General features: G+C 41.6%; 1 protein-coding gene across 1 annotated transcript in view; it reads left to right on the forward strand.

The window, feature by feature from the left end:
• Positions 1 to 13003, forward strand: part of PLEKHG7 (pleckstrin homology and RhoGEF domain containing G7) — a 69336-nt gene that overhangs the window by 23883 nt on the left and 32450 nt on the right. Inside the window, exons 4-7 of the mRNA XM_024257215.3 lie at positions 1971 to 2098; positions 5216 to 5256; positions 9471 to 9566; positions 10366 to 10509. Of these exons, the coding sequence (XP_024112983.2) occupies positions 1971 to 2098; positions 5216 to 5256; positions 9471 to 9566; positions 10366 to 10509 (409 nt within the window). The remainder of the gene's footprint in view (positions 1 to 1970; positions 2099 to 5215; positions 5257 to 9470; positions 9567 to 10365; positions 10510 to 13003) is intronic.

The raw sequence follows: 13003 nt of genomic DNA on the forward strand, positions 1-13003 counted from the left end.
GAAGGTAGGAGAAAGGAAAAGGGCAGGGGAAAGGAGAAGGTAGATAGTCCTGTGTGATGAACTTTTCTAACAATATTTCTCATTTTTCTCTGGGAAAAATAAAAGTAGCTGACTTTAAACAACCAGCTTCGGATTATCAGGGGTACCATGATCACCTCCATGGATCCTGCTGCCTTCTGAGGCAGTGTGCATAATTTGCAAAGACTTCTGTGTTTGAGGTCTTTTTCCTAATATCCTGAGTCAGAACAAGCAGGGTGCATTTGCGTTGACATGTCTACATGAGCTCTTCTGCTTTGAATTAGTCAAAACCATAAACAGCAAGTAAGGCTGGAAGAGGTGGTGAGTAGATGTATGGGATGTTTGTGTCATCACAGCCCTCTCCTGCCTCCCAGTCCTTCCTAACAGAGTGGCAACAGGCAGCTCGCAGCCATTCTGCATGACCAGAGGTGGTCTGAACCACGAACCTGCCTAACTCAGCTCTAAGATCTCTCCTTGCACCTTTTTAAAAACTTATTTTAATTCAGGGAGTACATATGCATATTTGTTCCATGGGTATATTGCATCATGGAGGAGATCAGGCTTCTAGTGTACCCATAACCCAAATATTGAATGTTGTACCCAATAGTTAATTTTGCAACACTTACTTCCCTCTCACCTCACCCCTCCCCACTTTTGGAGTCTATTGTTTCCATCTTTATGTCTATGGGTACCCATTGTATAGTGCCCACTTATAAGCGAGAGCATGTGATATTTGATTTTCTGCATCTGGATTAGTTCACTTAGGATAATGGCCTCCAGCTCTGTCCATGTTGCTACAAAGGAAATAATTTCATGCTTTTTTTTTTTCCAGACAGAGTTTTGCTCTTGTTGCCCAGGTTGGAGTGCAATGGCATGATCTTGGCTCACTGCAACCTCCGCCTCCAGGTTCAAGCGATTCTCCTGCCTCAGCCTCCCAAGTAGATGGGATTACAGGCATGCACCACCATGCCCAGCTAATTTTGTATTTTTTTTAGTGGAGACGGGGTTTCACCATGTTGGTCAGACTGGTCTCGAACTCCTGACCTCAGATGATCTGCCCACCTCGGCCTCCCAAAGTGCTGGAATTATAGGCATGAGCCACTGCGCCTGGCCAATTTCACGCTTTTTTATGGCTGCATGGTATTCTATGGTGTGTGTGTGTGTGTGTGTGTGTGCGTATATGTATATAATATGCATATATAATTATACGCACACACACCACATTCCATGGTGTATATATAAATATATATATACCACATTCCTGGTGTATATATAAATATACACATACACCACATTCCATGGTGTATATATAAATATACACATACACCACATTCCATGGTGTATATATAAATATACACATACACCACATTCCATGGTGTATATATAAATATACACATACACCACATTCCATGGTGTATATATAAATATACACATACACCACATTCCATGGTGTATATATAAATATATACATACACCACATTCCATGGTGTATATATAAATATATATATACACCACATTCCATGGTGTGTGTATGTGTACACATACCACATTCCATGGTGTTTATATGTGTGTGTATATACCACATTTTCTTTATCTATTCAACCATTGATAGACACTTAGGTCAGTTTCATGACTTTGCTATGGTGAATAGTGCTGCAATAAACATATGTGTACAGGTGTCTTTTTTATATTATGATTTCTTTTCCTTTGGGTAGATATTCAGTAGTGGGATTGCTGGGTTGAATGGTAGTTCTATTTTTCGTTCTTTGAAATATCTCCATACTGTTTTCCATTGAGGTTGAACTAATTCACATTCCCACCAATGGACTATAAACATCCCTTTCTCCACAACCACGCAAACATCTGTTGTTTTTTTACTTTTTAAAAATAGCCATTCTGAGTGGTCTAAGATGATATTTCGGTGTGGTTTTCCTTTTATCTCTTGAGCACAGGTTCTACGAGCACAGGCGGAGTTCTGTGGTGCTGAACTTACCTGGTCTTGAGGTGTTCCCCGGGGACCTTCTGGTGTCAGATGGAGCTGCTGATTACCTATGCCATCCACTTCTGCTGCTGAATTCAGGTTCTGTTCATTCAGTATACTTTCATTCCATGCCCACTGTGGAACAGATATTGCCATAACCAGGGGGAATTTTCAAAATATTGAATAATTAGTAGAATATATGCACTGACCAGTTACAATCAGCCTCACCAATTACAACGGGCACCAGCTGTTACTGGAATTATGGGAACCAGCTGAGTACCAGTCTTGGTATTGGGCATTCCATTTACGGAGACGAATAAGGTATGGTTCTTCCCTCAAAATGTCTTCTGGCCAAATGTCTTATCCCAGGCCCAAGACCTGAGACAGGTGCAGCATCCTAGATCAGAGTGCCCTCTCTAGGCTGGTGAGTAGCTTCCCCATTATTGCTGTCATGTTCATCTCCCACCCCACTCCTGGGCTTTAGCCTCACACTGATATCTTCCAACCAGGGTGGTACCATGGGGAGGCAGAGGTGCGGGTGGCAGATGAGTGTCTGATAGAGAGGCAGCTTTAGGGATAAAGCTTCTGCATCTTCATCTCATTTGTGAAATAAAAGAACAATTAGGATCTTCAGGGTGTTTTCCTCAAGATTCTGGGGATAGGTAAATCAAAGCCTTCGAGAGCTAAGAGGAGACTTAAGGATTATCCATGCTGGTGGTTTTTAAACTGGTTTAGTTCTTAGCAGAGTCCTTTTTACAAAAGAATCCTTGCTCGGAAATCCAATGTATAAAACAAATCCAGGTGAAGTTGCAATGCTTGCAGCTGAGATGAGCCCCAAAGACTCACCTCCAAGGCATCCCCAGGAGCCTCAGACACCCAACAAAACAGTTTAAAAACCACCAGGGTCATCCCTCATTCACATATGTGTGAGTGAGACCCAGAAAGGAGAAGTGGCCTAGTCATGGGGTCAGCTGGTTTGTGCAGAGAAATGGAATCAAGGCTCCTGACTGTGAGTCCAGTGCCGTCTCTACCAGTCTGCATCTGTTATCATCTGTCATCTATTGTATGGGCAGCTGCAGTCTCCTGTATGTGGAGCCCAGGGCCACCAGTGAATAAATCATAACTAACATGTTTATAGCTCTTTATTTTTACAGACCATTTCACATCTACTTACTGTCTTATATGATACAGTAATCCAAGTGAACAAACCAGGAGGGATTAAGTGATCTACTTGAGGACATGCCCCTAGAAATCTGAGCTAGTTCTAAACACAATGTGGCCTTAACAGAGGTTAGTATGTTTTAAGAGGCTTTAGAATGCTGTCAATTAGTTAACAACTAGAACAGTGGTTCCCAAAGGCTGTCCTGAACCAGCAGCTTTGCCATCACCTGAGAAGTTGTTAGAAATGCAGATTCCAGGCTGCCCACCCCCCACACCTTCTGAATGAGAAACTCTGGGGGTGGTGTCCAGCAGTCTGTTAGTCCGTTTTGTTTGTTGTGGTGGTGGTGGTTGTTGTTGTTGTTTGAGACAGAGTCTCACTCTGTGGCCACCACCATGCCTGGCTAATTTTTTGTACTTTTAGTAGAGATGAGGTTTCAGCATATTGGTCAGGCTGGTCTCGAACTCCTGACCTTAGGTAATCCACCTGCCTTGGCTTCCCAAGGTGCTGGGATTACAGGCTCAAGCCACTGCGCCCAACCAGCAGTCTTTTTTAACAAGTTCTGCAGGTGATTTTGATGCCAGCTACAGTTTGAGAACCACGTGCTAAGGAACAAGGTCATCGCTGCTTCTACATCTCACTAGCTGTTATTTTTGTGTGTGCCTAGCATCATGGTAGATACCACACAGCAAAAGATAAGCAGCATCCTCCCTATACCCCTCTGCCCTCTTCTCAGGAGTTTAGAAGAGAGGCCTCATGTTCCCAAGTCACAGTCTAAAGCAGTGCTGCTCACGCTTTGCTGTGCATATGAGTCACCTGCAGATATAGTTGAAATAATGATTCTGGTTTAGCAAAATTGTATATTTAAGGCAGATAATGAAAGATTGTGGATTCAATAAAGACTCATGAATCTTCTGAATACTTACAAAGCTTTCCCAAGGCTCCAAAGCTAGAAAAGCACAGGAGAGAAGTTGGCCAAGGATCAGGGACCCCAATTATTGCAGTTCAAATTGGATGTAATAATTTACCACCAGGCATGTGAGATCTAAGTGTGGTGAAGATGATTTGAGCCTAAGGGCACAAATCTTTATTAATCTCCCTTTAATAAAGATCGATAAGGTGGTCAAAATGAATGAGAGGATAATCTGTTGGGCAAGTGCCTCCCAAGGTTACAGTGGGAAGGTGCCTTAAGCACATCCTTTGCAGTAAATGCTGCTCAGTTCATTGCTTCCCTTTGATTGAATTATTATGCACACTCTCCTGGGGGATCTGATAGAGAGATGGATGTATAAGACATCCATTTTGTATACTGAATGGTCAGAACATGCCACCCACACCTAAGAGACAATTTTCAGCTTTTGCTAGGTAGCATTACAACTTTATGCAAACAGCATAAAATTCAAAATGCTAGAATCCAATCGAATCTCTTTCCTTCCTGGTCTTCCAAAGAATGAGGGATTGAATAACGGCTTCCTTCTCAAGTCAAAGCAACTCCTAGATGATGGCCAGTAGCAAGAAGCCCCAACATAAAAATGGGTGATGTTTTAATGTTCCCTATTTTGGGAGTCTTCATTTAACCACATCTGGGGATTATGAGTGAATGCAGTTTCCAAGTCTCCCATTTGCTCAAGCTATTGAAGTTTGCATGTGATGGGGGGGTTCTGGAAAGACAGTGTGAAAATGAAGGGCCTGTCCTTTTTGCCCCAAAGTGTTTTGGTTCCCTGTCTTAAATAAATTACTCAACATCTTCAGTACAGTTATAGATTTCTCTTCAAGCAATGAGGAAAAAGAGTTTAAATAATACACCAGTAAAGAAACAGGACAGTACCACCTTAAGGCAGCAACAGAACACCAACTTTTAGGTTGCAACATTGCTTCATTCACTCGTCTGCAAAAATATAAATATTCATTTGTGCATTCTCAAGAGAAAGAGAATTAAAGCAGGATGAATTCTATTTGGCTAATTTTCAAAAAGCAGGTTTTGTAAACCACTACAATGATCTGTCACTAGTTACTCTAAGTACTCGTAATAATATATTGTCTTTAATTTCACCCAGAATCCAAAAAGCCAAGATGGCCTTTCTCCAAAAGAGGAGTGGTAAGTGTTGCAAATTGCCATTTTTGTTTTAATTAAGCTTCCTGTAGCTAAGAAAGTAAGAAATGGCTGAAGAGCCTCTTCATTCTGCTTTATCTTTGCATAAAGGCAGATGGCACGTGAAATATAAATGATATCATCACATCCGTAGTATTGGCTACGGAACATGCCAAGTGGTGCCAATTTGTACAGCGAAACAGTGCTAATTGCCAGTGGTTAATTAGCTCTGCAAAAAAACACAAAGCAATCCTAATATAGTGATGCTTTACAACACTAAATTTATAACTTGCTGCTTAGAAAGCAGCTCACTCGATGAAGCAAACTTGCACAAATGTATGCCCCAGTTTGCAGTTAGTGTCGTGTATATTGGGAACATTGAAAAATGAATGAGATCTTACAGAAACAGATTCCGCAAATACACTTCTATTTCTGGGAAAGCCAATTGGATTAATCCTAGTGGGTTTAAATTCATTCTTGGTTCCATCAATAATTGACGAGTTATCCATCTCAGTCAGTGGTCCTTGAGACTTTACTGCCTAGGACAAGGGTGGCCACAGTCAAGCCGTTCCTTCTGGCATGCTGTGGGAAGAGGGAGGGAACGTTCATGATGACAACCTGACTCCTGTTTTCTAGGGGGAGGAAAGGGACTGATTTGTGTTCTCCCAGCAGTACTAGTTGCATTACTTACACACCACGACCAGCAGCAGCAGCGGAGCCTTATGGACTGTTACTATGCCTCATTCTGTTAAAAATCTGCCCACATGGCCTTGCCAATCAGTTTGGCATCAGTTGCTGACATCTGCAGTGGTTCTATGGACACACACACCTTGCTATTTTTTAAGTCCCATCGCTAAATAAAAAGCCCTCTGAAGTTCCAATTCTAGCTGCTTCCCTTAGTGCCCTATGACCTTGGCCAAATGGATTACTCTCCTTCAGCTCAGATCTTCCCTACAAAAGGCAGAAGACCAGTGCCAGCCTCACAGGGTGGTTGTAACGAATGCCTTATAATGCAAGTGGAGCCTACCCCAGAGCTGAGCACACACAGACACTCAGTCAATCTTGGCCGTATCACTAGTAGTAGTATCTTTAATTAGGGTTTGGAAAAAGACTTATTCTCATAGCCAAGTGTATGATTGACTTTCACTTTTTTTCCCAAAAATAAAACGTTTATATGGAACATACTCTAAACATTATGAGCTGCAAATCTTAAATTGTTAGTAAAATGGTAACACCATTGCCACCAGGGCTGTTGCTCATCAGTCATTTAGAGACATGCTTTGTCTGTTTTTCTGACAGGTCTGAGACAAGGCTTATGATGCAGCCCCTCCTGAGCTCTTTCCTCGAATAAACAGAGGCAGAGCTGGTCACCAATCACATCTGAGGTCTCAGGAGAAGGGGCATCTCCCCCCCAGCCCTCCCGAGGGCTTATCTAGGACAGGGAAGCTCTGAGGGCTGCCTGAGAGGTAGAATATGCTTTCAGAAGGGAAGAACTTGGCCAAGGAAGGGACACTCCTACAAGTTGTTGGGATTGATCCATTCTTTTCCCCATAAAGAAGCAACTTGTTCTACACACATGTGTCGAGCAACTGTGCCAAGTACTGGGACAGATATCTAAGATGCCAAGATGTCCATTATCAGCTCACAATTGAGAAGATGGGACTGAGAAGTAAACTGTGGGTGGTGGAGGAAAACATGCTAAATGGTTGGCACTATGTTGGAGGAAGGGAAGCAATGAGGGAGTTACACAAAGGAAGAATAATTAGTGGACGTTTTCAGCAAATGTTTTCAGCAATGAAGAGAAAGTCATTTCTAGAAGCTTCACTTTCACAAGAACACAATATCTTGTTTTCTTAAAATTAATGTCTTCTTTCCTTTATCCTCTTAGCCTTATTTATCATGTAATTCATATCTTTATAAATGGTAATCCACATCAATATAACAAACATACTTCTATGTTGTGATGTGCTTTTCCAATCTATTACAGATTTTTCTTTTTCCTCCTGTTTTCCTTCCTTTCCTCCTTCGTTTCTTCCCTTCCTCCTTCCTTTCTTCCCAATCATCAATATAATATTAGTAATAAAAGCTAACACATCTATAACGTTTAGCACATTACCAGGTACTGTTACTGTTTGCATGTATCCTTGTTTATGCATGTCAGTTAACACATGTGAACTCATAAATTCTACAACAATCCAACAAGGTAGGTGACATTATTACTTCTCATTTTGAAAATGGGGAAATGGATTCAGAGAGTTTGACTAGTTTGCCTGAGGACACACAGCTCATAAGCTATGGAGCATCCAGCAGTTCCAGGCAGTCTGGCTTTGAGTCTGTTCTGCCCCTGATGTGGCCCTGTTCCTTCAACTGTAGGAGTCCCCATCACCAGACCTTGAAACTCCTCCCTCCATTCTCTCATTAGAGCTCTCCATAGATCTTGCCTTTTCTCATTGATTTGTCAACCACTCCAAAAATTTGTATATTCAGTCTTAACCTTCAATTTTGCTCTAGTTCCACGTCACCAGTGACTACTGCACATCTTCATGCCACCTACCTCTTAGTTACTAAGTTTGAGACTCCAGAATTAACCTTCGCTTCTCGATTTCTTTACCCTGTGTATCCTCTCTCGTAACCTTCAAATGCTTCTCATTGCCTCTCCTAACCACGGCCACCACAATGGAGGCAAGAAGGTACTAAATGGCTGTGTCGTTTTCAAGAGTTAATGTGACCACTGGGAGAATGGTCTCCTCTCCCCTCACTGGAATACCCACCCAGCCATTTGGCTAGGAGGGTGGTCAAACCCATAGGAAGCCACGGTGAGTGCCCTTCAAAACACGGGGTTGGCACTCACTTTCCCACAACTCCAATGCTGCTTCCATTGTCTCGGCCTCTTTCTTTTCCAACTGGCTGCTGATTTTTTATTTCCACAACATGCAGTCACTATGGTTTCAGACATCAACAAAAGGCATATGTCCCAATTGCAGTAGGAGGTCTTTAACTGGTTCCAAGATTCCTTTGCTGCTGTGGAGGCTAATGAGTCTACAATAGGTTTCCTCTTTCAGTGCCATAACCTTACCAGAGAAACCAGCCACAGCCCATTAGCACATTCTGAAACTATGACAGGGTCTCCTTTCAGACACGCAGGGAGCCCCCTACCTGCAACAGCAGATAACCTGTGCCTTCTCTTGCTCATGAAAAAAACATTGGTTAACTTTCACCAAACTGTTTAGATCCATGCCAGTATCGTGCACTCTGAGGCAATAGAACAAGTTGAAAAATTGTTTGTGATAAACATTCATTTGAAATGCAGCCAAGCTGACTTTTAAAAGCCTTGCATATTGTTATTTGATAGCTTCTTCCTGCTTCGGTTGATAAAATGAACTCTTTAAGTGGGCAATTCATGACGTCCTGATAGAATAGTGAGTGAACCAAAAAGAAAATGCTCACAATATAAGTTTAAAAAGCAAGTTGCAAAAGGGTGTCTAAATATGATACATTATACCATTTAAAAATTAATTATGAATATGATCAGAATACGATATTTCCAATGGGTATGTAAGGGTGAAGACACATTTCATGCTTTTGTTTGTTTGTTTTTTCTCAAATTTTCTACAATAAACATACATTATCTTAGCAATCAGATTTTTTAAACAAATATTATTAAGAAAAAATGACTATAACAAAAATAAGTGGGTGATTCCATTCTAAGGAAAATAGAGTTTCCAGCATATTCTGGTATTCTGTAGCAGAGAATTATTATTTGGGGCAAGTCGCTTGAACACTGGGCTTTATTTTGTCATCTGCTAAATTAAGGGTTGAACCAATATGTCTGAGGTACCTTCTGATGTTAATTAAATCTTAGAGTCCAGAGTTTGGAAAAGTTAAAACTGTGAAGGCTATGTCACCCCAATGGGTAGGCATGATAAGACTGTTTGCTATATGATCATTCTGTGCCTAGGATTTTTTTTTTTTTTTAATTTGTAAAATGAGAGGTTTGGACAAGGTAGTCTCACGGGCCTGTGTCCCCCAGGTCTGACCTTCTGTGGTTCTGTGGCTCCTACTAGAGCTCAGAAATGGCTTTGGAACTGTTAGTGGCTTAAAGACAAAATATGCCATCTCTTATGAATGTTAGGGAATGAACGAAAGATGCCGAGGCTACCGAAGTCATGTCATTAAAGACTCAATGTTTGAAAATCCTGTTTCTAACCATCTTTAAGCAGGGCAAAGACAAACACAAGCACATATCCGATCTGGAAAACTGCCTGTCCTCTGTGAAAATTACCAACTTCAGGGGCTATGACTTCTACGGTCTTAAGGTATCTTTCAAACTGTTTACTATGGGGTATGACTTTTTCTTTTTGTTTTTTGGTGGGGTGGGGAGGGGAGGGACAGTATTTTAAGCTGCCAGATTAATGCCTTGTTTATAGTAAGAGCAAAATGCAAGAGAGGAACCCAGGGCTGAACAGGGCCTGCTCTCCTCAAACACACTGAAAGCTGGGGAAAGTCATTTTATCTTAAATAAGGTAACAAATGTGAGAGCACTTCACAGGCCAGGAAGCCTCTACAAATGTTAAAAGTGGGTGTTACTACTCTTCGTCTCTCTGGGCCTGGATTTCCTCATTTGAAATGTTAAGTTGTTTTTGGTAAGACAATTTCTAAAGGTCTCTTTGAGCTCTAAAGCTCTCACCTCATGCTTCTTCAGTAGTTAATTTCAACAAGTTTTGCCAACAGAACCTGGAATCAGACTTCCCAGTCCTGGGTTTAGGGTTCTTTGAGTTTTTTTGTCAATAAACTGAAAAAGACTCATGATATTCTCAAGCATAATTCAAAGCGTCATCAATCTGAATTGATTTGAATCTTAAACTAGAAATAATGCACATTGTGCATGTCATGCTGCATATTAGGAGGAATTGGCATCCCAGAGCCCCACAGAGAGAAGCTGTGGCTTGGGTCACTTGGGGAGTCACTGTCAAGAGGGATGCCCAGGGCCCGAAGCAGGAAATCTTGATTTCGGGGGTTGCTTGGTCCTTTGGAACTGCAAGCCAAAGCAAATAGCCAACAGGTCAATCCACTGAGGTGGAAATGTTTTGTTCTCTCTTTTTTCCTCATGTACAGGATAAGACCTGGGATGAAGTCTTGGAAACACATCACAAACTCCCGACCGATCAATTAGACTTGAAAAAGCAGCAAGAGGCCGTGTGGGAACTTTTCACAAGTGAATGCACCTATTTTTTGGATCATTTATTAGTTCTTAAGATGGTAATGCCAGGCTTAATTTTTGTAGTAGATGGAAAATATTAATTTGTTTGTTGGGCCCTTGGTTTCCTCTTCTGAAAGAAATAAAGAAAAGAAAGAGAGAGAAAAGAAAGAAAGAGAAAGAGAGAGAAAGAGAAAGACAGGAAGGAAGGAAAGGAAGGAAGGAAGGGAGAAAGGAAGGAAGGAAGACAAGAAAAGAAAAGAGAAAAGAAAAAGAGAGAAAGAGAGAGAGGGAGGGAAGGAAGGAGGGAGGAAGAAGGGAGGAAGGGAGGGAGGAAGGAAGGGAGGGAGGAAGGAAGGAAGGAAAGAAGGAAGGAAGGTATGAAGGAAGGAAGGGAAAGGGAGAGGGAACGGGAGGCCAGGTGAGGCTTTTTTCTCCCTCTTTCAGGGGATCATGAAAATTTTTATTTGTCATTTATTTTTGTTTACCTATCACTCTACTGTCTCTTTATACTTTAACATTGGATGAGATCTTCTAAGTGAACTAGTCCAGTGTCCCATCCGATGTTGAATGAATCTCTTCTGCCTTGTCTCACCAGTTCGCACACTCCTGAGCCAGGGAGCTCATACCCTTCTCAGGCAGTCCATTGCATCTTTGCTTGGCTTCCTCTCTTGGAGCTCTTGCTCCCTCGTGAACAGTACCAGGTGAATGCTTTTCATCCACTGCAGGGCCACCATTGCAGATATAGGGGCTACCATCCACATGCAATTTAGTACTGTTGAATTACATGGTATATTCATGATGTCTTTTATGTAACTAGCACCTCTATGGTCGCAGCCATGCCCTGGTGAGGGTCAGAACACAGAATTTTTTCTAGAAGAACAATAGAGCAAGGAAGAGAACCATAGAGCAGCTTCTTCCCAGGACCACAGGGGAGGATGGGCCACACAGCTCCCAAGGTTGCCTCTGCCCACCGCACTTTTGCATCCTGGTGACTGTCTTACACGGCCAAAAGGCACTGTGCTGGCAGACCTGAGTTCAATCCCTGGCTCTGCCTCTGATTTGCCTTGTGACCTTAGGAAAGTCTAGTCCTTCATACCCTAAACCAGGGGTTGACAAATCTTTTCTGCAGAGGTGCAGATAGTAAATATTTGGGGCTTTTCAGGCTATATAGTTTTTGTTGCAACCACTTAACTCTGCCATTGCAGTGCAAAAGCAGCCTAAAGGAATGTGCGTGACTGTCACCCAGAAAACATCATTTACAAAAACAGGTGGCAGACCAGATTAAGCTCACAGGCTACATACTTTGACAGTCCCTGTCCTAAGCTATAAAAGAGAAATGACAATACCATCCCTGGCTATCTCATAAGACCGTTATGATGATCAAATTAGTTTTCTTTGAAATCTATCAAGTGCTATACAAATGTCAGTAATTTTCTGTAAGTAATATTTTTTGTCCATCACAGTGCTAAATCCTTAACTTAGCAAAATGTGAACCACAAAGACACTCTAGGAGAAAACTGAAATTTAGAGACAATATCAGTTAGGATGCTTACAAGAGCATGTAATAGAAAACTAGCTAAAATAATACAGTATTTTATTAGTCCATGTGACTGCAAAGTTCAGAGGTGGGAAAGAATTCAAGACATGTTTGATCAAGGGGCTCAAAACAAAACAAAACAAAAAAACATTTCTTTCCATCTCTCACCCTGCTTTCCATGGCATTAGCCACATCCTACGGCTGGCTTCTCTTGTAGTCACAGCATGGTTGCTATCCTTGAGCTAATGGCCAGAGAGAGAGAAAGAGAGAGAGAGAGAGATCTTCTCAGCATTCATAGCAAAAGTCTTGAGATTTATTCTGATTGGACTGGCTTAGATCACGTGCCCACCCGTGAGCCAAATTCTCTAGCTCTGTAATGAAGGAAATGTGCCAATTGGCTTAAGGCAGTCAAGGCCCACCCCTGGGAATGAGATCAGCTTGCCACATGGCACATGTGCAGCCTGGGAAAGAGTAGACACTGAGGTGAAAACCACGCTGTTTTTAGGGAAGGGGAGTATTGCAGGGGGTGGTAACAATAAATGTTCACCGCAGAGAACGAAGTCCCTGAGTTATGCCACCTTCCTTGTCCCAAGAAACTGCACAGAACTTTCTATCCCACTGTAAGCTGCCCAAGCTTTTCAAGCTAACATTTCCTGTTTAAGAAAAGGCCAATTTGAGCTCACTGTCAAATACCTCAGTGTATTTAAAGTATATATGTACCTTCCTTTTACACAATCAATATGTTTTCCAAAAGTGCTTATGAATTAAACATTTGTAACTCATATGATAAATATACTGGAGGACTCAGTATTTTTGTTAAATAGCAAAATTTCTGTAAAGCAAAGAATCTTATAGCAAAAGTAGTATTTCTTCCAAATTGTCCCAATCTATCTGTAGTAATGAGTTATGTTTCTTACAATCATGTTTTAAATGCTTGGATATTGACAAATTTCCAGACAACCAATACTCCACGGATTTTTAAAGGTCTAAGTGGTTCTCGACAGGTGGCCTCTAGA

This window comes from Pongo abelii, chromosome 10 (genome assembly GCF_028885655.2).
Source record: "Pongo abelii isolate AG06213 chromosome 10, NHGRI_mPonAbe1-v2.0_pri, whole genome shotgun sequence".
Taxonomy (NCBI): Eukaryota; Metazoa; Chordata; class Mammalia; order Primates; family Hominidae; genus Pongo; species Pongo abelii.